The following is a 23430-nucleotide window of genomic DNA, read 5'->3' on the forward strand; positions in this document are numbered from 1 at the left end:
GCACAGCGAAGTCAAATGACCATTCTCTCCTCCGCCCGCTCTCTCACGCAGTTCACACACTCCTCCGGTCCTCCCCCTCCACATCCAAGAAAACCTAAGCAAGAACAGACAGGCGAGAGCAAATTCATGGCGAACCTCCTGCAGCTGCCGGACCTGGCGGCGGCCCGGCCGCCGGCGTCCGGCGTCGCGCGGGGGAGGCGCGCGAGGGTCGTGGCGGCGGCGGCGCCCGGGGGCCGCGTGAAGCAGCAGGAGGCCGGGACGGGCAGCAGGGGGCGGGTGATCGGGGTCGCCGACCCCGTGCGGGACGGGAGGCTGCCTGTGCCTCTGCTGCCGCCGCCGCCGCTCTTCTCCGTGCCGGTCACGCCCGCGTCGGGGTCGCCCGCGGCCACCAAGCGCCGGGACGACGACGAGGAGGAGCGGCGGAGGTACTACCTTAATCTGGGGTACGCGATCCGGACGCTCAGGGAGGACATCCCCGACGTCTTCACCAAGGAGCCCTGCTTCGATATCTACAGGTTCGTGCGGTCGTCTCATTGCTTTGTTTTTTTAATCCTTTCGAGTCAATTAAGCAGCTTTTACATAGAAAATCAGATGAACTAGGGGTTAAATTTTGATCATTATCAGATTGTTTTATAGTTGCAGACAGAAAATAGTTTCTAATTAGGACATCTTGCATGCCTACACGCTTATATATTCGTCATACTGGATACCAAATACTAGCTTACAAAGCCTCTTATCTCGGTTAAGTAGTTCTTTTCTTTGAGTATATTCTTGCAATACTGCATCTCTTCTACCTCGAAATTCTAGTCTAACTCCTAAGCCTTGCGCTGGTCTTCACAATCGTGAATTTGCTAGTCTAGGAGTTCTCTTTTTTGTGTGTCTTGGATGGATCAATTAGGCAACGCAGCTAGTTATTGAGCCGTCTAGCGTTTACTAATGTGCTATCCAATACGTCGGACAACCATATTTCAGAGATGGAGCTCAATCATCTATCCCTGTATAATGTTATATAGGATATAGATTGTCTTGCGGATGTGAATTGACCTCATGTTTGTAGACTTGCTCAATGCATCCTTTAGTTGTTACAGTTCTGGATATTCATCTCGAGGTGATGACATTGACCTGTAGTATTGATTTTGAGTGGAACATTGGTTCAGTAAACTCAAACATGGACTGGAGAAGAGGGGTTATGTGCTATATTTACAAGGGACGGTCTATTTTCTTCTATCGTCTTATTGTTGTGGTTAGCCTTATAATTTATACGTGCCTCCTTATTTTTTCTTCTTATTGCCAGAGTTTTGGTCCTTTATCAGGAACTCTTTAAGTTAATCACTGTAATAGAAATATTAAATATGACCTTAGTTTGTAAAAAAACAGATTTAATACAACTAAGGTGAGCAATAAAGGAGGAAGGCCACCAGTGGTAGGGTGAAATGGATCGTTGATCAAGATTTAAATGTATAGGTTCCTCCCGGTAGGGTCGATCATCATTAATCTATGGCGATAGCTTAGCGCTTAGTTATCTTTTGGCATTTTACTTTCTTTGTTCTGATCTGGTCTGCACTCCATAGTGACGTTCGTGCTCATCGCAGTTCCTACCTTGTTTCAGATGCTTTTTTTTTTACTACGGTTATAGCAGTGTTTATCTTTTTTTTTTTTTTAAACAAGCTTATGTTGGTCCTTGTGTGTTCAGCTGTTTGTTTGGGCCAGAGAAAATGCTACCATTTTGTTTTATACGCATCAATCAACAGTTTATTTTACTCCCTCTGATTCATATTACTTGCCACTAGTATAAATGTATCTAAAACTAAAATATGTCTAGATACATCTATATTAGTGGCAACTAATATGGATCCGAGGGAGTACCTTTTTCTTTTCTGTAGTATTGTTATCTTGACATATCTCAACTTACTGACCATCCATGAGTTGCTTGCATTCATGTTTTCTAAACATACGGTATCTCAGTTGTCAGCTAGTGTTTACTATCTTTTATTGTTGTTCAAATATCGAGCTCATGAGGTTGGCCCTTAACGAAGTGTACAATACCCTTGCATCATGAACCATATTTGGCTAAATCATGAATTAAGAGAAACAGTAGAACCCGATATGATGTATATGAATTATCAGGTCATACTAATCAGTGGTTAAGGTTAGGGTGAAAATGGACTTATTTCTTTATAGTTACCTTGATCTTGGCAAAGTTCGACGCATATGTCTTGTTTAATGCTTGACAAAGTTGCTGCAGTGAGTCAATTAACTTGACTCTGCAACTTCAGATATTATTCTGTCTCCCATTCTAATTCGTTTGTGATCTGCACTCTGCAGACTGTACTGTTGAGTATTGTGATTGATCTTTCTAACTCCTTTTGTTACTGTTTGCCAGAGATGATATTGTCTTCAGAAACCCTTTCAATAAATTTGAGGGCATTGACAATTATAGAAGTTTATTCTGGGGATTGCGCTTTACTGGACGTATCTTCTTCAAAGCATTATGGGTTGATATAGTTAGCATATGGCAGCCTGCGGATAATGTTATTATGATTCGCTGGATTGCCCACGGCATTCCTCGAGTCCCATGGGATGGCCATGCCCGCTTTGACGGTGCCTCCGTGTACAAACTTGATAGGAATGGGAAAATTTATGAGCATAAGGTACATAACATCGCTACGAACCCACCAACGAAAGTCAAGGGCATGTCTGTTCAAGAGCTAATCAGAGCTGTCACCTGTCCATCCACTCCAAAACCAACTTATTTTGAGGCTTCGTCTCAATCTTTGAGCATGGCTCCGTTTTGTTCGAGATTGGCATCGATCAGACACCATGTTTCGCTGTCAAATCTTGGAGAAGGATAGTGTAGGTTCAGTATGATGCTTACAAGTTTTGCCTTTTTTGTTGTATTGTAGTGTACCATTTTCACTAATGAGTAGTACTGGATCATAACTGTTGTATATATGTACAGTGATAAACTTATATAGAATAAAGTCGCTCTTGATTGGGTTGTATAAACTGCAGTGTCGCATATGTTCGTGTCTGTTAAATTTGTTTATCAGCAAGCGAGTTTGACAATGCTTTGTGGCAAACTGATTGGGGCAGTCAATCCGGTTACCCAAAAGCTGTGGATTTGGACATTGGCATGGTCTCTAATTTTTTTTTACCCCTATCACATCACAATATATTTACAGTATAACAAAGCTTCAAGCCTGCAATACTCCCTTCTCCGACTAGATAATCTCATTAAATCATGTGCCAAGTGAATGCAGCATTACACCAATAGCTGTGTATAAGACTTTCTGCATTATCAGCCTATCAGGTGTGATGTCAATCAGAAATGAACCATCAAGGGCGAACTTATTTATCGGCGATCTTAAATGTGTGCACATAGATCAGTGTTAAAGCTGGAACACCATGTTTCAAATATTCATGGCCATTAATCTGTCCGATCATTAACAAAGCAGAAACAATGTTCCACGTCAATGTCTCAGTATGTTACATACTTTTTGACACCAACGGTGATAATCTGAAGAAAACCTACTAAGTTTCATATTCTTCGTGACCAGGCCCACGACCATAGGCCACTATATGCAGTTGCGAACAAATGATTTCAGATGTCTAGCATCAAGCAAGCGGTCCACAAAATTCTGCTTGATTTGGAAATGGGAACATTTTGCATTTTGTAGAAGCTTACTCGGCTTGACAAACGATAAGCCACACATTGCTGGCCCAAAATGCTCAAACTTAACAAGATAAGCAAAAATAGTCACACTGAATAATCCTACCTGAACAGGAACCACGTATATTTTCATATGGAACTTCGGTTGTGTCCACTCCCTCTTGCATGCCACAGGACAAGATAAAGTGGGTCCTCACAAAGCCTTCACGTTTCTCATACCCCGCTTGTTCTTTGTTTCTCCATAGCAGAGCACATGCTCCTAATGTCGATGCTGGAGGAATAATGCTTTCACTCTTAATAATAATACGGTCTTCCAATAATTTACAGTGAGAAGTAGGACAAGCAATTTCTGAGGAACCTTCCAGCTGCCATCGACTCCACAAGTTGACCCATATGCTTTCTGTAACCTTATACACATATATCTAAGAAGAATTGCTCATGAACAAGTTGTGAATATGCCAAGATTTCCCATTGTGAGATGCCTAATTCTTCCAGCACAGCCAGCTGCTGAACTCAGCAACCATAATCAGGATCTAACTTCTTTTTCCTTGTGGCTGAGCGGCCTCGTGTATCTACAAACAGAAGAAATCGTAGAGTTTATGAGGCCAAGTCTCTGTCAATGTTATAATGCTCATGGGCCATGCAAACATCAGCCAATTGCTAGTTGATTACACAGAAGAAACACGATGTAGGCTATACAGGGGAAGACACCAACAGGACCAGGAATAGAGCATATTTGTATGCTGACGTTTTTCATCAACAGGCATAAAACAAAAGTTTGAGCTCTGAATGGCACCTACCCTAGTTAAAGTTCCTCAGCAAACGCCTGATGTTATTCACTTGCTATTGTCCACGCTTTCCATCCAACTAGGAAAACATGATACTGCATTATACACCTCCAGACTTTCTTGCATTTTAGTAAGGACCATCTGATGACCAAAATAAAACTTGGATATTGTGTAAATGTCTCTGTGAAGATGCAACATCATGTACACCCTCTGTTATTCTATCTTGAGGTTTAAACTCCTCTGGTCAAATATTTACGATTTTGAGCAGACAATTATGTATAAGTATACACATTGGAGAATCATCGAAAATCATTTCATACCGTATTTACACTAATGTAGAGTTATTGTAATGGTAGTAAAAGTATCACCTTGCAGATCAGAAGAAGACAATGTCATCCATAAATTATAGGTATATATATCATTGTGTAAATCTGTAAAGGGACGTACCCAGTGCTGAGAGCTCCCGCACTGTGCGGGGTCTGGGGAAGGTGTTAGTGGCAAGCCTTACCCTCACGAAGTGCAATGTGAGGAGACCGCGACTCGAACCTGGGACCTCTCGGTCACAGGCGGTGAGGCTCTACCGCTGCACCAGGCCCGCCCTTCTGTGTAAATCTGTAAAGATTGCTATTAAATCAGTATAAATTTGTGCAATAAGTATATGGAGATGACAAGCAGGGAAGGGGAGATGGCTACTATAACACAAGCAAAGTTGGCAATGGCAACTAGAGGTAGTGGAGTAAGTGGCAAGGCTGTAGTGGTGGTGACAGGGAAGAGCTGGCAAGTTTGGCTGCTTGTCCATTATCGTATTAAACAGACCTTCTTTTGGAGCTGACATTCAGAACAGAATCAGATACGAGATTAAGCTGTTTCTTTAGACAAGATTAGAAGTTTTTATTTTGAGAGTGTGGTACGGAAGCCCTCCATTTATTCCTTCTAATCATTTTGTTTATTGGTCCAACATCCCCTAATTTCAAATATCGCTGTTTTGGCTGCACAAAAACATAAAGGGCATTTCCCAGTGAAGTTAAATATGATCACTTTTTAACGTAAAGAAAATTTTCTGACATATGGTTAGAAGCAAAGAACTGATAAATTAAAGAAAATTCATTGAAAATTATTCCCAGTGATGCTTTTGGATGGAATAGGATGCCACACCTTTATCTGACGTGTCTATAGACAGTTGGCCCAACGAAGATTTCGTGATCCATCATTAATCCATATGTTAGGATCACTAACAGCACCACTCCATGCAACCTCTAATTCCAACATCGTTCCATACGCGGGCAGGCCATGTGGAATCTGATACCATGCAGCATGGGATCACAAGCTTTGCAGAATCTTATCTCTACATGTTTTCAGTCGCTCAAATGTCCAGGCCTCCTAATCCTGCCAAAACACAGAGGTACAAAAAGAATCAAACCATACTTGAGCATACTCGCACACACAAACACAAATATTTGCATTACATAAGCGTGAGTAAATCATAGATCATGGATTAGTCAAGCATGGGATATGAGTATATGACATATACAATTTTGCAGCTTAGAAGATTCCAGTGACCGTTGCAAAATAAGTCAAATTTTAGCAAATGGCACACAGATCAGAGAAGATCATACAGTTACCAGTATAGACCCTATTAAGTGGTATAATAACTCCACTGTCTACCATATGAACGTTTTCAAAGAGTAGTTAAGTAGTAACATGCAAAAATGCAAAGTCTTACCCTTCTGGCATGCAGGTTTTGCTGCACTTTACTTTAAAGCTAGTGAGAATGCTGGAGATATGGCACACATCATTAAAATAACTGTAAGTTTGAACTTTGGAAGGAACATGTTAATTTATCTTCAAACCTGAACTTCAATATATATGTTGTAAATGTATGTTCTTGGTAAAACTTCAGCTATTTGGTACCAAAGGGCTTTGAAACATAAGCTGATGATTATGTAGTATTATCAGACGCCGAGAACCATATTGGGAACCAAAACTAGTAGAAATTCTTCAACTTCTGAGGTTTCCAGTTTATGTCCTTGAACTAGTTCAGATTCTCTTATCAGACAAAAAATCATCTTTGAGAGTCATGAATTTGGTCTCACGGATCTAAGAAACCAAGTAGTTTACTTCACAAATGCAGTTATAATATATGCATATGGTGGATTCTATAACTATTGTAGTGCTGATGTTTTGTGGTAATATCCATCCAAAATAAAGACGTCGTGCCGTTATTAATGATCTGGTCCAAACACGTCCACTCTCATGCAACGTGAAGCTGCAAACCTGGCATACAATACACCGTAAACTGCAAATCAGTACTGGAAAGGTAACATTATTTCAGATGATAGATTCCAATTCTCTATCAATACATACATTATTGAGTGAGAGCATCTCGATAATCACCTGTAGTAATATTACCACCAACTATTTTCAGAAGCTAGTCTCCTTACATGACGCTATGCTGGCTACACCACCACTTTATCTACTTGCAGGTTAACCTCCCATGGAAGCTATATATACCATGTGCCATACATAAGGTTCTACACTTCAACATCCCAACTGAAGCCTAAATACAACTGCTACGTGCAGTCCCTATAGCTACTGTGTAAAAGATATCCTCAGTTGGAGAATGAATGGCAAGAAGGGTAGTATAAGGATTGATATTCGCCTGCCATCAAAAATCGTGGAGGAAGAAAGTGTAAGGAAGCATGAAGGCCTGTCCCCAAGGAAATGGCTACGTGTTGTCTGGGACTTTGCTAGGCAGGACACAAATAGGGTCACCTTTGCGCTCAAAGTTGGCCTTGCCTGCCTCCTTGTGTCACTTCTCATACTCTTCCGTGCACCCTATGACATCTTCGGGACTAATATTATATGGTCCATCCTCACTGTTGCTATTATGTTTGAGTACACTGTTGGTAAGTAAGATCCCTATGCATGAGTACCTAGTTAAAAGCAGCTTCTCAAAAAAAAATTGAACAATATTTGGACATGCTATGTTTGTTGAGATGAGCATTGATGAAAAATATAATATTTATGACCAGAAAACCTAATAGTTTTAGCTATTGCAGGTGCAACATTCAATCGTGGATTCAATCGAGCTCTTGGAAGTGTACTTGCTGGAGTATTCGCGATAGTCGTTATTCAAGTGGCCATGTCTAGTGGCCACATTGCAGAGCCATACATCATTGGTTTCAGCATCTTTCTTATCGGTAAGTCTAACAATTGATCAGTACTGAACATATATGAAATCCATCTAAGCCATGACTGTTCATTGTATTGACAAGAGATCCAAGTCAGAACTTTTTTTTTGTATTAATTGGTATTTCAGTTCAACATTTTTACTGTGCAAGAATATGATATGCAGGAGCCGTAACATCCTTTATGAAGCTATGGCCATCACTGGTTCCTTACGAGTATGGTTTTCGAGTTATCCTATTTACCTACTGTTTGATCATTGTATCGGGCTACCGCATGGGAAACCCTACCAGGACTGCAATGGATAGACTCTACTCAATAGCAATTGGAGCCTTCATAGCTGTTCTTGTAAATGTCACCATTTGCCCAATCTGGGCAGGGGAACAACTACATAAGGAGCTAGTTAACAACTTCAACTCTTTGGCAGACTCCTTAGAAGGTTTTGCTCTAGTCCCCAAGACATTTTTCAAAGTCAATCATGGATGAGGTCGTATAACATAATCCTCTGTTTTCTGTTGCTAGAGTGTGTCAAAAAGTATCTAAGCGATGATGGTTCTGAACATCCTGATTTCTCAAAGACAGTCATGAATGACTTCCCTGACGAACCAGCATTCAAGAAGTGCCGAGCTACCTTAAATTCATCAGCAAAAATTGACTCGCTGGTAATTAGTCAACCTTAATTTGTATGCTTGTATTATTATAAATCAACAGCATACCAGATAACACTTCTCTGTTCATATGGTGAATATTGTGCAGGCAAACTCTGCTAAGTGGGAGCCACCACATGGGAGATTCAAGCACTTCTTCTACCCTTGGGCAGAGTATGTGAAGGTTGGCAATGTTCTTCGGCACTGTGCCTATGAGGTGATGGCTTTACATGGCTGCCTGCACTCAGAGATTCAGGTACCATACTGATACTCCTAGCATCACGAGTCCATGTGCTGCAGATGCTCTGATCCTGCCCCTACCTAGCTGTCATAGGTCATACGGATCAAAGGTTTCACCCCGCTTAGAATCTAGCTTAAAATTCTTTATAGTTCAGTTCCAGTAGGGAACTTTCTACTAGTTTCTTGCATATGCAAGAGAAACACCATCGGAGCTATGTAATCAGTTAACCAGGTAACTAAACGCCAAATACTTTGCCTAGTAAAAGTAGCTTGTTACCTGAGACGGTTAACTCGACTTAAGAGAACTATATCATACCCAGTTTGTGAACAGCATAGGTAAATGCAAGCTTTACCAATTTAGAAATGCAGATATGATTGATTAACAAATAACAAATGCTATATGCTGTAAGACTGCAAGTCAACTAAGTACTGATGCCACAGGTGGTGAGTATGATCAAAACTAAACAATGCTCATCTTATCTAAAACAATGCAGAAAATATTTTGTTGAAAGCGCACATTTCCTCATGATGTAGATGTACTATTGTACCGAGTGCATCTGATTTTCTTGTTCGCATACTTTCTGCTGAGTTTGCATATCATCCTACAAAATTGTATAACAAATAAGCAGTTCAGGAAAATCTTTACCTTAATTTGCATATAAAACTAGTCATTGCATTCTGCAGGCGCCATACAACCTAAGATGCGCCTTCCACTCTGAGATCTTAGATGCCACAAACCAAGCTGCAGAGCTGTTGCGCAGTTTGGCAAAGGATGTAAACAACATGAAGTGGAGCCTCCAAAGTAGCCTACTGAATCATGTGCATGTCTCAACTGAGCGTCTGCAACAATCAATCGACTTGCACTCCTACCTCTTCACCTCATGTCATGAAGACAACTCTGCCAAATCACAGTTAAAAACCTCCAGGGCTGTCACTTTCAACCTCAACACCAAACAATCTGATGACCAAGAAAGTAAGATTGAAGAAAATACAGCAACACAGGTAGCTGTGCCACTGCAACCTGAATCCTACCACGAGATGATGAAAAGGCAGCAGAGGAGGCTGCACTCATGGCCTTCTCGGGAGGTGGATGATTTTGATGATGACGACAACGTCGTCTCTGATATGATTCCGAGGATGCGTGCACTTGAAAGTACCGCATCTCTGTCCCTTGCGACTTTCACATCGCTACTGATTGAATTTGTTGCTAGGCTTGATCATCTGGTTGAAGCTGCTGAGAAGCTCTCGCAGTTGGCCAGGTTCAAGCAGCAGATTGGGACCTAACCATTCAATGACACTGACAAACTGTTGATTAGCAAACCGACAGGTTATAAAACTAAGTTCCTATTATCTACCCAGCGAATCGACTGATCTAGAAATACTTTTACTCTTTCGTACTACTAGAAAGGGGCATGTGTGTTGTGTCAGTGGATCTAGCAAATGTAATAGAGAATATACTTGTAATCATTTCCCATGTAATGATATCCGGTACTGAATTAATCTCGTAAGAACAATCAGTATCATTTGTTTCTCTTGAGCCACTTGTAGCAAAATGAGGTTGTCAGCATTACTATAAGAAGAATGAGCATCGTCAAATCAAGAACAGCTAACAAGGCAGATATCATCATCGCAAAAAAAAGGGCATCAGTTTGGAACAATATCACATCCACGCACGTCAGTGCGCGAACCAAACAATATCAGGGCACACTGGCACAGCCTAAGCAAGAAGAATTAAGAGAATCAACACAAGCATAACATCGAGCACCTGGTGCGCGTTCTGGGTATGGCGGCCAGCATAGGCAGAATGCCTCCCACTTCCAGAGAATTACGAGGGTCGAATCTTGGCTTCTTGGGATCGACCGACGGTCTATGCAGTGATATAACCGCCGTCTGTGAGAATGTGACGATGGATGCTTACTTGCTCGTCGCTTCCGTGGAGCTCGAACCGATACTGACGATCAGCACTAGCTTTTGCGAAACGCACCATAAAAATAGGCCGGCTGAAAGTAGTGTGCCAGGCCTTTTGAGGGAAATCACACCCATTTGAGCCCATTTACCAACAACCCGTTCGAACTCTATCCACTCCCAACGGCCGAGAGGAAGCGGCCGGTAACCGCCCAGTCCGCCCCGCCCCGCCAACCAGGAGAAGCCACCACCGCGGCGCCATGGCCTCCGTCGCCGCCTGCTCTTCCACCGTCTTCGCCTCCTCCTTCTCCTCCATACCCTACCGAACAAGTACGACCCGTCCATCTCTCCGGCCGCCGCCGCCGCGCCGCGCCAGCCTGCCCGCCCGACCGGTACGGCGCACCCGATCTTTAAACGGAGGAAAGAGATAGCCCAGCGCTATATAACTGACGTGAAATTGCCTCCGCTTCAGGTGTTGAGGTGCCTCCGGAAATCCGACTCGGGCGAGCCGCCGCTGCCTGCGGCTCCTGAGCCGGCCGGTGAGGAACGGGGTGGACCCGCGCCGTTCGATGCGTCGTGGGGGTACGCGTTCGCGGTGGCGGCGGGGGTGCTCATGCTCCAGGGGTCGCAGCAGGCGCTGGCCGGCACGCAGTTCATGGGCCTGCAGCCGCCGGCCGATGCGCTGGGGGATCTCGGGGACATCAGTACAGGTTTTGCTTCAGTTAGGAGAACCGCCTCTGCCCTTAATTTTTGACGCCCCTTCGTTTCCTTTATACTAGCTCCGTCTCTCTGCTAACTGATACTATCTGTAATCAATCAAGTGCAAGTTGTATGCCTTTCTGATGCCGTCTTCTCGTGCCCAAAATTCAATTGCAGGCTTTTCTGCTCATCTTCTTTTCTGAGCTAGGAGACAGGACATTTTTCATTGCGGTGAGTCTGTCATGATTATTTTGTCACGTTTCATAGAGACTTCGTCTATACTATGTTTACCTACATGGCTACATGTTCAATTATGCAAACTACGTGGGTTTTCGGGTTTCGGGTGCTGTTCATTGTGGACTTCTGAAACCTGTTCAATCTGGCACTTGCAACGAAATGTTCCATGCATGCTTACATTCAGTTCAAAATCGGATTTGACCAAATTGACAAAACTGACAATGAACACCCCCCACTGCGAGTGAATTCTATCAAGTGTTTTACAAGTTTTGTGGCTTCATATTTACTCCTGACTCTCTGATACAAAATATTTAAAGTAATGTATGCTAAAATGAGTCATTGATAAATGCTGCAGTTTCATGTGTTTCAATAGGCACTTTTAGCAGCTAGAAATTCTGGAGGAGTCATTTTTCTTGGCACATTCGGAGCTCTTGCGTAAGTACTAGAAATGTATTTTCATGCTTTCCTCTATAGGCAACATATCCTATGCACCCGGTGGACTTGTGTGTCCATGCATCCGCTCCATCTGAACCATCTAATCCCCATCGAGCGTGCAGCATCAAGACCATAATTAATTTGCATTTACACGCCCGCCTAGACAGTTAAGTTAATGAAATCTAGCAGTAACCCCCTTTTGTGTGTTCCAGCTTTATAGATCTAAGTCATCACGATCCATTTCTACGCCAATGGTGAATACAAAACGCGGTGGCCGGCGTGCGATCACAGAAGTGCAGACCCTGCAGGTTTCGACGGCCGGCGGCCGGCGGCGATGGCAGGCACCGGCGGCGACCACACAGCGGCGGCAGATTAGCACACAGCGTCTTCGAATCTAACTTGCCACAATCATCTTAGAAACCATCTAGTATATTCAATTGATAGACCAGAGGGTCTTCATCCATCTCTGGTTCCGAGAGAAAGCCAGACAACGAATTAAGCCTCTCATATACAAGAGCACCGTGCTGACTACTGCGCAGACGGGCAATGGAACTCGTACAGAACATGCATGACCGTCTCCCGATGGACTGAGTAAAAAATTGGAATCACACTTTAATTTATGATGTGGGCTAATAAGCTCTATGTAGCACACGCAGTTGCATGCATGTTACGAATCTTCTTCTGGAAGTGTTGCTGGCTGCGGCGTTGTGTGATCAGTGATCACCGCCGCCACTGTGTGGGTGCTTGCCGCCCTGCCACCATTCATGGCTGTGTGATCACCGGCGGCAGCTGCCGTTGTGCGGGTTCCCGCCCTCGGCTACTACTATGTGAGGTCCGGCCCGCCGCCAGCCGTCGTCGCCGTGTTGTGCGATGGTCGCCACCGCCGGCTGCTGCATTGCGCCGATCTGTAACTTCTCTATCAACGAAGACTAAACATAGAAGGGGGTTACTGCAAGACTCCATTAACTTAACTGTCTAGGCGGGCGTGTAAATGCAAATTGATTATGGTCTTGATGTTGCCCGCTGGATGGGGATCAGATGGTTCAGAAGGAGCGGATGCATGGATACACAAATTCGCCGGATGCATAGGATATGTAGCCTTCCTCTATATGCTAAGTTGCTTCTCTATACCATTACATCTTTTATTGTTATATGCTTCTAATTAAAAAAAAAGGTTACAAAAATACAACTTTTTCCATGGACAATGAATTCATAAAGTTACATTTTTAGTTGAACATATCTGACTTATATAATGGTATCTTTGGTCTTCGCAGAGTAATGACAGTTATATCTGTAGTTCTCGGTCGAGCATTTCATTATGTTGATGGCGTCATTCCATTCAGGTAACTGTACTTGTTTTTGCAGTGCAGAAGAGGTCATTCTATTTTCTACCCTTAGTTGAGGACCTTCTGTTTGCTGCTCTAAGAAATGAACCTTCTAATTACTGCTTTTATCTAATGTACCTCTTGGCATATGCAGTTTTGGAGGTACAGATTTTCCAATTGACGACATTCTTGCCGTGTGTCTCTTGGTAAGTGAATCATCACGTACTATTATTGTTGCATGTACAAACCGATCACATATTAAAATCATTATCTGTAAGATACTGAAATATGTACTCAGAAATATTATCTTAAATGAAAATTCAAGGGTGTGCATGGTTATTAATATTGCATTACTAATTAAGGTTTAAAGAACAGTAGCATTCCTAACGAACGTTGCTGTATTTTAGGTTTATTATGGAGTTACTACATTACTTGATGCTGCTTCGGGTGATGGAGAAAAGATGAATGAGGAGCAAGAGGAGGTAGAATTTCAAATTTCGAATTTTAGTTTTAGTCGAGAATATTCTCAAGTTCTAAGTTTAAAAAATCATGATATGGATCTAAGAAGAAACACTTGCATAACTTTTAATCAAGGATTTAATGATGAATATCATACTCTCTAAAAGTTATTCATTGAACTTTTTTTTTGGAAGATCCAGCAACTGATGGCTTCCGGATTTCATTAGTAGGTAGAATATTTACAGGATCACCCGAAGGAAAACGACGAAAACAAAAAAAATTCTGAGAAAACTAAAACCCTGGAAGAAGAGAACTTGCTTTATGTATAATATATACTGCCTCTGATCCTTTTTAACTTATGCTAGCGATCTTCACAACTGCGCGTCGATTTAATCGGATCAGAGGGAGTACTTAGAAGTTAAAATAGTAATATACATAGTAATTCATTCTTCTTAACGTTGTTATTTTCATATAGTGAAAACCTTCTAAGAGTATGCCAAATACCTGTTACATCTTACATGGTTGCCTGATGCCCTTGATGATCTTTTGTTCAGCCCTTTTTCTATTTGATAGTGAAATTCCTTCATAACACTATACTGAACAATGGCAGGCTGAGCTAGCAGTTTCAAAGTTTTCTGGAAATGGTGCAGGAATAGTGTCTGTCGCCAGTACTCTTGCAAGCACATTTGTTTTGGTTTTTGTTGCTGAATGGGGTGATAAATCATTTTTCTCAACTATTGGTACATTTCTTACTACCATTCCATACAAGGGTGAAATTTCTATTTTTAACAACCAACACTGACACTGGGTTTCATGTACCTTTACAGCACTTGCTGCAGCTTCATCCCCTCCAGGTGTCATTGCAGGGTCGCTGGCTGGCCATGGTGTTGCAACATTGGTAAGAAACAGCAGTAGAAAAAAATTCACACCAAATGGTCCTAATAGTAATATGCATAAGCATTGTCATGATAAATTATTTTTACCAGATATTTAAGCATTGTAACATTGCAATTAATGGATTACTGAAATCGTTTAGTACTTTGATTGATCATTAATCCAGGTCCCAAGAATCATGAATTGGTTAATTAATATGTTGTTGCGCCAGCTTTTGTATTTTGCAACTACCTTCTCTGGTTGCTCAAGTATTGCATGTGTGAACCTTTACACCTTCGGTGATTATCGGGTCGCGAGGTTTATTTTAGTTACACTGTAGAGAGCATTGGTTGTTAAAATATGGAGAGAGAAAAAATCTGTTTTTCGCACATGAACACTATGAGTATAACTATACATACTGACCAGCTGTTGTTCATTTCCATATTGTTGGCTCTGGTTTTTATGGAATTTTCATACTAACCATATGTTCCTCCCACAGATTGCAGTTCTTGGTGGCTCTTTACTGGGGACATTCCTGTCAGAAAAGGTACAACAGTACTACCAAGGGAACCTGAATTCCCACGTGACTGAATTTGACTTAGTAGTTTCACTCCCATGTTAAAACTGCTAAAGATTTTTACTTGGATTCAATTTTTGTTTCACTCAATCAGCCACTTGACATATAAGTTTCTATATAGTATCAATTAAGTGTTTTTCCTAAAAATTCTGTTCAATTTCACACACTAATGAGCTCATCCAAAATTTTAGGCAATTGGGAGAATGTGCTGAACTCGACTCATACTTAACAATGCTTAACACTGACTGAAGCTTCCATTTTTTATAGTGTATAATTTCCACTTTAGGGACTTTTTTTGATCTGTGAAAATCGTTACCTATATCTTTGAAAAATAAAAAACACCCGCCTTGCACCATTTTTTTTGTTTTTGAACAAGGCCTTGCACCATTCACCTTCAACAGTTCTGCCTGCACTGTCCTCATTCTTGCAGATAATAGCATACATTGGAGGGAGCCTCTTCCTAGCATTTGCTGCCGTGACAATAGTTGAAATCGTGACTTGAGGGTGGTTTCAAGGTTCGACAACGTACCACATGATAGTTAAGCATCAGATACATCATTCTGACAAGGTGCTGCTACAAAAAAAAATTCTAAAACCATTTTTTTATCACAGTGCAGAAAAATCAACATTATTTTCATCTGTAATAGTGATACATTGATATGTTCAAAGTCTTGATTATCTACAGGGAGTTCACCGTTCATAACACATCATAGCATACATGGGATGATTTTGCTGCCGCTGACAAGAATTTCTGCCATCTTCTCCATGACACCGCTTCATCGGTGTGACTTGATATTCTGAATGAGAACAGGTAGTAAATTCAAGTGGCCTGGAGCTTTCTTCTTTACCCCGCAATCAAAGAATTGTTAAGAGGAAAACACACGATTTGTGCAACATTCACAACACTGAGTAGTCATTCCAGACAGTCTAACGCACTGTATTGAACAGTTTCAGTCAAGTACAGTCCTGTATTACATCATTTCGTCGTCGCCGCCTCCCTGTTGTTGTATAATTTGGGTTGGTGATTAAGCAATGTATACGTGTTGCAAGATCCGGCTAATGCACCTGATTTATGATTTCTTTTGGTGTGCTACTTACTGTACCGGCTCTATGTATGGAAAATTAGAAGATTGATTTGTGGTCAATCTGGAATACGTATATAACTTGCTAAATCCTGCACCGCATGTAAATGGAGTACTTGTTTGTGACAGATGAAACTGCAGTGCCAATTCAATCAATGTTGAGATTGACAGTAAGAACCACAAGGCCACAGTGCATGACTGAGTAGCAAAACATGACAATTCTAGCTAGCTAGATTGCTGCGAAGAACAGCAGCAGCAGAGCTGCAGGTGAAGCCATGGAGGTGATCAGCCGTCTGCCGGAGCTGCAGGAGAGGGTGTTGTCCGGATCGCTGAAGCAGCCTTGCGTCTGCGCGATGCCCCTGCCGGCGGCCTCGAGCCGGAAGGTGGAGCTGGGGCTTCCGCTGCTGAAGAGGAGGCACCAGAGGTACGGCCCGTGCCGGCGCTGCCGGAGGAAGCCCGCGCCCACCTGGGTGTGCTCCTTGCCGCGGACCACCGCCGCCGTCGCGCTGGCGTTGGCTCCGAGGAGCAGGAGGTCGTCGTCGGAGGAGCAGCCGAGGAGGCGGCCGGAGATGAGGTCGACGGTGGGCAGCTCGACGCCGCAGTTGGCGGCGTACACCTCGGTGAGGTCCGTCTCCGGCGGGTGGCACGACGCTGCCAGTGCCCCCGTGTCGTCGCAGGCGTCGTGGGTGGCGGCGGTGATGCAGTGGGAGACGTACTGCAGCGCCATGCAGCCGAGGCCTTTGCTGTTGCGCAGCGGTGGCAGCCTGGCCGCCGTCCGGTTCGCGTTCACCAGCGCCACCAGTGAGTTTGCTGGGTTCCTTGCTATTTCTGCTCCTCCTTCTGCACAGACACATGTTCATAGTCTGAATGTAGTCATGGATCCACTTCGAGACAAGAAATCAAGTCAAGAAGATGGCAACCAACCATGGTGTATGATGTTTGCACTTGCAGCAGCAGCAGGAGCAGGGGAGGAAACAGCAGGATGAGGTAGCGGCATGGAGAGGCAGGCAACCATGGCGGCGAGCACTACCAGACGCATGGAGCAAGGGGTGCTGCTACAGATTCTTCCCCACATTGTGCGTATACTACGAGAAAGGAAGATCGCAGGAACTAATCCTTACTCTATCTATCCAAGGTAGAAGAAGAGGAGATGCCGAGATGGGGAAAAGTGAGTGCGCTGGCTGCTGTTCCTCTCTTGTTCATCACTCGCTCATCGCTAGGCAGTGCACGGAAAGGCGCAAATAATCACTGCTACTGTACTGTACTACACCACCAGGCAGGCACCAGTGGCATCGCATCAGAGAGTGCAGTGAAGTGACTGGGGTGGCCCATTCCAGCACTGTGAACACGGCACGACGTTTTACTGCACCTATCTACCTACCTACTTCGTTCCATAAAACAATGCAGTTTTTAAAATTAAACTGTGCAAGGTTTGATCAAACTTTAAAATAACTACTAGCAAAAGTGCCCGTGCGTTGCACCGGGAGAAAAAAACTTGAACACTCCAGTGAATCAATGATGAAACATGTTAATTCGATGAAAATTAACTTGCGATGCTCTCGCTGCACCGACTTGCAATACCGCAAACTTGTAGTGACTATTTTTGAACGATAAAAGGTGCCAAATTGTATTAAAAAGGTGAATGATACAATTTTATAGAATGACCCTAAGCGAATCACGAATATGTGCACGCATGTCCTTGGTTTTTAAGAATTGCACACCACAAGAAATTGCGTCGGCCCGCGAAAAACGATCAAGTTCTTGTGCTATGCCGCTAGGTGCAGTCGTTCCAAACACCGCGAGGGACGAAACCACTTCGGGCATCGGAGATAGAGGACTCCAACGTGCCGGTGCTGAAGAAGAACCTTGCATGGCGGACGAACCAACTTGAGATGACCATACTTGAGCGTAGCTGGGCCAACCCGTGGCCTAAGTTAGCGGCGGCCACTCGCCGACGGTTGGGATTCGCTGCTGAAGTCGCAACTTTCGTGGACTCTCGGATCCCTCGACGCCATTCGTAAGATCCAGACGCCCCATACCAACAACGTCCTCACGGCTGACCAAGAGGAGAAAGACAACATGTAGGCGACCAAAAGGTCGATGGCCAAGCTTTGACAAGGGGATTGGCAACCAAAGCCAACTCCATCTCCTTCCACCATGGAAGCAGAAAAAGCTTCTCATTAACCACCGGGTAGTAACTCGCTCACGTTCGAGAGCAGGATCTAATCCCCAGCCACATCCAAATCAACACATGGCCGTGCTACCTTTCTCCTCCCCCTCGCCTCCACGACCGGTCAAAAGAAGGAAAAGCAACATAGCTGCAACGCTGAAGGATGGGTAGCCAACGACCTTAACTCCATCCTCCGAGTTTATTGAACCGGGGCATTGTCGAGATGCTATTTTTAAAAATAATTTAAACAATTTGGATTTTAATGTAATATTATTTTCTACCTTGAATTTTTATTTATATCTTTAATTAATCTAATCATTTATTATTAACTTAGATTTATTTATATTTGATCTACTATTTTTATACAACAAAGTAGTAGGACCAGAAAAACCCAACCGGCAAAGCCAGTCCAAGCCCAGGGCGAGCTCCCCCAATCCCCGAACCATCTCATCTCCTCTATCTCAGCTTTGCCTAGATACGCCGCCAAACGCGCACACACAAGCAGCACGCACGGGACCGGATTCGTCGATTCGATCCCCTGCCCGCAAGTACTCCGACAGAAGCCGGCCGCACAAGCCGCCTCCCCCGACGCCGGGTTCTCTTATCTCCCCCATTCTTCTCCTGCTACCAGGCTCGCGCCGGGATCTCCGGGCAGAAACTTCTTTTCCCAAATTCGTCCTCGTACCATCTGCGTGCAATTTCCTCCTTTAATTTCGTCCTTTCGCAAATTTTCCGGATGGGATCCCTTTAATCCGCTTTTCTTTAATTTCCTCCTTTCTCAAATTTTCCGGATGGGATCCTCCTTTCTCAAATTTTCCGGATGGGATCCTCCTTTCCGGTCCCCCAGGCAGCGTTCAGTTCTTGCGCTCAATATTTGCTGATGTTTTCTTTGTTCCAAATCAGCTTGTTATAACCAAAAAAAATTAGGCATATAAACCGGTGGAAATCGGTATATGCTAGCGAGGTGGGACTATTGACACAAATTATCTGTGGGACTGTTTACACAAATTATCTGTGGGACAAGCGCCGCAATATTTTAAGCAAAAAGCCCAACAGTGGCCCTGTTTGGAGCGCTGAACCACAGCCACCGGTCGAGTTCGCCTGATTTGGAACGAGGCGGGAGCGCTCCGGGCGGACGTGGATGCAGAGGATCGAGCGGGATCCGGACGCAGCGAGCGGAATGGGGCGGCGGCGGCAGCGGCTGCAGAGAAAAGAATAACCGAACCGGTATAATGGCAAATGTAGTATTATGTATTTTGGTGGGAGGGCAAAACGGTCCCAAAAAAAGCGTTGACGAAAGTTTTGGCAGAAACCTTAGCTCCTTTATTAAAGCGACGGACGAAACCAAGAAAACGTTAGTTCCTTTATTATTAGGTATAGATATAGATGTAGATATAGATATAGATATAGATAAAGCGAGAGTGGAAAAATAGAGGCCGGGCTACATATAGCCTTTATTTTTAAAAATTCAGAAATTATATTTTTAAATAAATAAAAAACTGAAAAAAAACCTGGATAAAATCTACAAACGTCCAAAATCTTATAGTGAAATTATTTGTATTTTGGGCTACACAAAAATGACATATGTGTTGATCTGAGTATAGTGAATAGTGTACATTTGAAAACTATAAAACTTGTCACATTATGCTATTTTTTAGCCTACAATTTAAAGAATTTTACATTGAGATTTTGCAGGTTTGTAGCATAAATCATTGGCTACATCTAGGATTCTTTTTAAGATTTTTTTAAAACTTCAAATTATAAATTTCAATTTTTTAAAAAAAATAAAAAAGGTACATGTAGCTTGGCCTCCATTTATAGTTTTTGTTATAAAGCTCTCTAATATCAACCTAGCCTTAGCCTTATTAGGTACATTCTGAATTATATTTCCATACTATGAGGAAACGCCAACACTTAGTTTTAATTTAAATTTAAACTAAAACCCTGACACATATTATGGATGGGAGGGAGTATCATTTTTTGATAGTATTTTCATGTAAACTTGATCAAACTTTGCACTATTTATGTTTTGATAAAATTTACGTCTTATTTTATAAAAGAGATGCATTTCCTCTGGCCCTAAATACTTGTTGTAGATTCAATGAATTTTGACACAATTGAGCCTATATTTCTTCTAAATATGTGACAAGTATTTAGTTTTTTCGATAAAGGGAATATATTAATATCAAAAAGATATCAATTACACCCAGCCTCTGCAACAACGCATCACCCTAATGGCACTACGGATGCACACAGCCAAAAAAAGGAAAAGAAAACTAAGAAACAAAAGTCCCGCTACAGTATCTCGTGCCTAACAATAGCGATACATCCACCGCCAAGACAACACCTGAAATACAGACTCTCCAAAAACGACGCCTCCAACAAGGGAATAGTGCTCTAACACCGTCGTCGCCCGATCAAAGATCTTAGGTTTTTACCTGAAGATAGTCCCCGCTTGCAAAACAATGTCTCCAACAAGGTCATTGCCAGGCAACCAGTTAAGGCCAGACCTTGGGTTTTAACCTTGAAAGGTAGGACTCTGAACTCCACCCGTGTTGTGGCCCCCACTTTCATACCGCTATTGTGAAGCCCGAAACACCAAGCAAGCCTCTCAATAGTGCGGAGACTTGAACCTCCCTTAGCTAGTCCTCCCCTCCGGTCTTCATGAAATTATCTTCTTCCGACTTTCATCATGGATCCATAGTCACTTGATGTCAACACAGAAAAAGACCTTCGCGCCGCTCCCTCCAGAACCAATCGGTCGGAATAAAAGCATGGGTGCGCACGACCGAATACCATCGATCTAGCAAACTCCAGGCAAAAAACACTATTACATTCGCCGGTGGAGCCTTCCGGAACTCGACACACCGGCCAGATCACAAGTCCAGGCCTCCGGTAGGTCTTCCTCTTCACGCAAGAGAGGCCCTAGTGTCGTTGCCTAATCGACGGTACCCCGGAGGAGGGATCCTCACGAGGGGGAGAAGAAGTAGGGGCCATAGGGCGGAGTGCACACGGGACGGTGGTACGCGAGTTACCCAGCTTTGGAACACCTGCACGATGACAGGGCCTACTGCTGCTTGTCTGGAATTATCTGGGCGCTTTCGCGTTGTTACAATGAGTTGTGGTTGTGCCTCTAGGGCTCCCGGGATCCGGCTTATAAAGGCGCACGGATCTAGGGTTTACACGGAGAGTCCTAGCCGGATTACAGATAGCCTAACTACGGTACAATATCTTGCCGTGCACGTCACGGATCCGCCTTCCATATACGTCGTACTGGATCCGGGTTCCTCATGGGCCTCCGTGGATTCGGGTTACTCCTGATGTCGGTACGGATCCGGCTTACTGATCCTGGGCTGGACTTCTTCCTTCATGATCAACAGCAACTGGGCCGCCCGATGGGCCACATGCCTCATCACCATCTGTGGGCCACCCGGGCTTGCCGGATCTAGGCACTGTCGATGGTACACCCATGAAGTATACCCACAACAGTAGCCCCCAGAGTTCTCCGAGTTTCACCTGCAGTTTCCGCCATGCTTGTAACTTTAGTTTCCGGCATCGTTGGCAACGCGGAGAAACTTGAAGAACTCCAACTTCGCATTTTCTTCTTTTTCCAACTTACAGCCGGAAAATGCTCTCATCCTGCGGGACTTCATCCATCGACGTTCCAAAGAACATTTCCGGGTTACTCCCCGCTCGCGAGCGAGAGCCAACTTATCTTCACGCAATTACCCGGAATCTTAAAAGACTCAAACGGTTCCGCCAATTCTGGCGCCATTTTCGCGCGATTTGCGCGGTAACTTATCCCTAGCCATTTTTACCGCTAGGGTTTGGGACACGTGTCACGCATCCAACGGCGCGACGCTTGCGTTCCGACCACAGGATGCGGAGCACGAATCTTATCCCCTCAGCCTATAAATATCAGCCGTCGAGACCCCTTACCCTCATTCACCCCCTTCTCACCTTCCTGCCGAGCGCCGCCCGTGAGCCCTTCCTCCGCCGTGCCGGAACCTGCCGGAGTAATCGCCGGAGCATCGCCGGAGCGAACCCACCACCGTAGTGTTCTTCGTGTTCTTAACTCCGGCGAGCCACCGCACGGAAAACTCGTCGCCGGCGACTCCGACCACCGCACACGCCATTACGGTAAATCTTCGAGCTTCATCTTCGCGCCGCAGTTGGTAGGGGTGAACCTGGGGAAGACGATGTGGGATCCGACTAAGGAAAATTTCCGCCAAACTCTTTTTCTTCAGATGTCTTCAACGACTCCACCTCCGAGCTCGGAACCAATCATGGCGACGCCAATCTCCTCCGCCCCTCCTCCCTTCGCTCCAGTCAGGCTGGATCCTTCAAAGGATTCCGGCAAGGAGGCTGAGGGGACCTCTGCTCACCCGGAGAAAACCTCCGGGGCGGGTCAAACGGAGCAGCAGGCGGAAGAGGCTGCCAAGAAATCGAAAGCTCGGAAGCGCGACTCCGAAGCTAAGGGGAAGTGGTGGCCCTGCACCACCACTGAGATGGAATTGAAGAATCTCGAGGCGGAGGGCTTCCTCGCAACCCGGAAGGCGGAGGTCGGTTCCAAATGAACCAGCTCCGGCTCCTAGGGACGACGAGATGGTGCTGACAAAGGCACTGGTGGAGCGCGGATTTTCATTTCCGCCTTCGGACTTCTTTCGGGAGATTCTGAAGACGTATGGACTCCAACCCCACAACATATCTCCGAATAGCGTGCTCGCCATCAGCAACCACGTCGCTCTCTGCGAAGGCCACCTCCGGGTTACTCCAGAGCTTTCCCTCTTCCAATACTATTTTTCTGTCAAGAAGGAGAAGATCCGCCAGACTTCCGAATTGGCGACTTGCGGTTCCGTCACCTTCATAATCCGCCCGGGCCGCGTCTACCCCCCCACCAACCGCCACGAATCCGCGAGGTACTGGTCCGGGGGTTTCTTCTATTTGAAGGACGTCTCCGACCCCGCGAGCGACAGGAAGCTGCCGCCTTTCAAGAACTGCCCCGCCACGGAGCTTCCATCATGGACGCACTGCCCCCACTTCTCCGACTCACCACAGCTGACCCGCGCTGTCAGGCGGATCTGCAAGCTCACGGAGGAGGGGCTGACGGGGAAGGACTTAACCCTTTCTGGTTCAC

General features: G+C 44.4%; 4 protein-coding genes and 1 long non-coding RNA gene across 7 annotated transcripts; 3 read left to right on the top strand and 2 right to left on the bottom strand.

The window, feature by feature from the left end:
* On the top strand, window positions 1–3006 carry LOC127341876 (uncharacterized). The gene is made up of 2 exons (XM_051367817.1): window positions 1–515; window positions 2384–3006. Exons 1-2 carry the CDS (start codon window positions 16–18, stop codon window positions 2850–2852), a joined length of 969 nt encoding a protein of 322 aa, XP_051223777.1. The 5' UTR covers window positions 1–15; the 3' UTR covers window positions 2853–3006.
* Window positions 3007–3472: 466 nt separating this feature from the next.
* On the bottom strand, window positions 3473–10519 carry LOC127341875 (uncharacterized). 2 transcript variants are annotated; one of them, XR_011755118.1, is made up of 6 exons: window positions 10297–10511; window positions 9564–9828; window positions 9178–9429; window positions 5614–5844; window positions 4906–5070; window positions 3511–4242 (listed from the first exon to the last, which is right to left on the bottom strand). It is a non-coding gene; the product is annotated as an uncharacterized lncRNA (long non-coding RNA). The 2 variants fall into 2 exon arrangements; XR_011755117.1 differs by having other exon boundaries at window positions 3473–4242; window positions 5614–9429; window positions 10297–10519.
* On the top strand, window positions 7079–9815 carry LOC127341872 (aluminum-activated malate transporter 9). The gene is made up of 6 exons (XM_051367813.2): window positions 7079–7364; window positions 7518–7658; window positions 7814–8083; window positions 8167–8306; window positions 8401–8547; window positions 9216–9815. The coding sequence occupies exons 1-6, from the start codon at window positions 7079–7081 to the stop codon at window positions 9813–9815; spliced, it is 1584 nt and encodes a 527-aa protein (XP_051223773.1).
* A 73-nt stretch (window positions 10520–10592) lies between the features above and the next one.
* Window positions 10593–16121, top strand: LOC127341873 (GDT1-like protein 1, chloroplastic). 2 transcript variants are annotated; one of them, XR_007875958.2, is made up of 12 exons: window positions 10594–10828; window positions 10909–11157; window positions 11313–11366; window positions 11746–11807; window positions 13082–13150; window positions 13287–13338; window positions 13540–13614; window positions 14202–14331; window positions 14419–14489; window positions 14964–15011; window positions 15472–15609; window positions 15727–16121. XR_007875958.2 is itself a non-coding variant. In XM_051367814.2 (11 exons), the coding sequence occupies exons 1-11, from the start codon at window positions 10697–10699 to the stop codon at window positions 15541–15543; spliced, it is 1014 nt and encodes a 337-aa protein (XP_051223774.1). In that variant the 5' UTR covers window positions 10593–10696; the 3' UTR covers window positions 15544–15615. The 2 variants fall into 2 exon arrangements, 1 of the variants encoding a protein (XP_051223774.1); XM_051367814.2 differs by lacking the exon at window positions 15727–16121 and having other exon boundaries at window positions 10593–10828; window positions 15472–15615.
* Window positions 16122–16193: 72 nt separating this feature from the next.
* LOC127341874 (uncharacterized) lies at window positions 16194–17150 on the bottom strand. The gene is made up of 2 exons (XM_051367816.2): window positions 17048–17150; window positions 16194–16963 (listed from the first exon to the last, which is right to left on the bottom strand). The coding sequence occupies exons 1-2, from the start codon at window positions 17136–17138 to the stop codon at window positions 16353–16355; spliced, it is 702 nt and encodes a 233-aa protein (XP_051223776.2). The 5' UTR covers window positions 17139–17150; the 3' UTR covers window positions 16194–16352.
* Window positions 17151–23430: the final 6280 nt, after the last annotated feature.

Source organism: Lolium perenne, chromosome 3 (assembly GCF_019359855.2).
Source record: "Lolium perenne isolate Kyuss_39 chromosome 3, Kyuss_2.0, whole genome shotgun sequence".
Taxonomy (NCBI): domain Eukaryota; kingdom Viridiplantae; phylum Streptophyta; class Magnoliopsida; order Poales; family Poaceae; genus Lolium; species Lolium perenne.

Excerpts from the sequence above, each read along its gene's own strand:
- LOC127341876 (XM_051367817.1), top strand. The coding sequence starts at position 16 with ATGACCATTCTCTCCTCCGCCCGCTCTCTCACGCAGTTCACACACTCC. Across the intron at positions 516-2,383 it reads CCCTGCTTCGATATCTACAG|AGATGATATTGTCTTCAGAA; the intron begins GTTCGTGCGGTC and ends ACTGTTTGCCAG.
- LOC127341872 (XM_051367813.2), top strand. The coding sequence starts at position 7,079 with ATGAATGGCAAGAAGGGTAGTATAAGGATTGATATTCGCCTGCCATCA. Across the intron at positions 7,659-7,813 it reads TTTCAGCATCTTTCTTATCG|GAGCCGTAACATCCTTTATG; the intron begins GTAAGTCTAACA and ends TATGATATGCAG. Across the intron at positions 8,548-9,215 it reads GCCTGCACTCAGAGATTCAG|GCGCCATACAACCTAAGATG; the intron begins GTACCATACTGA and ends TGCATTCTGCAG.
- LOC127341873 (XM_051367814.2), top strand. The coding sequence starts at position 10,697 with ATGGCCTCCGTCGCCGCCTGCTCTTCCACCGTCTTCGCCTCCTCCTTC. Across the intron at positions 11,808-13,081 it reads GGCACATTCGGAGCTCTTGC|AGTAATGACAGTTATATCTG; the intron begins GTAAGTACTAGA and ends TGGTCTTCGCAG. Across the intron at positions 13,151-13,286 it reads GATGGCGTCATTCCATTCAG|TTTTGGAGGTACAGATTTTC; the intron begins GTAACTGTACTT and ends TGGCATATGCAG.
- LOC127341874 (XM_051367816.2), bottom strand. The coding sequence starts at position 17,138 with ATGGTTGCCTGCCTCTCCATGCCGCTACCTCATCCTGCTGTTTCCTCC. Across the intron at positions 16,964-17,047 it reads TGCAAACATCATACACCATG|AAGGAGGAGCAGAAATAGCA; the intron begins GTTGGTTGCCAT and ends GTGTCTGTGCAG.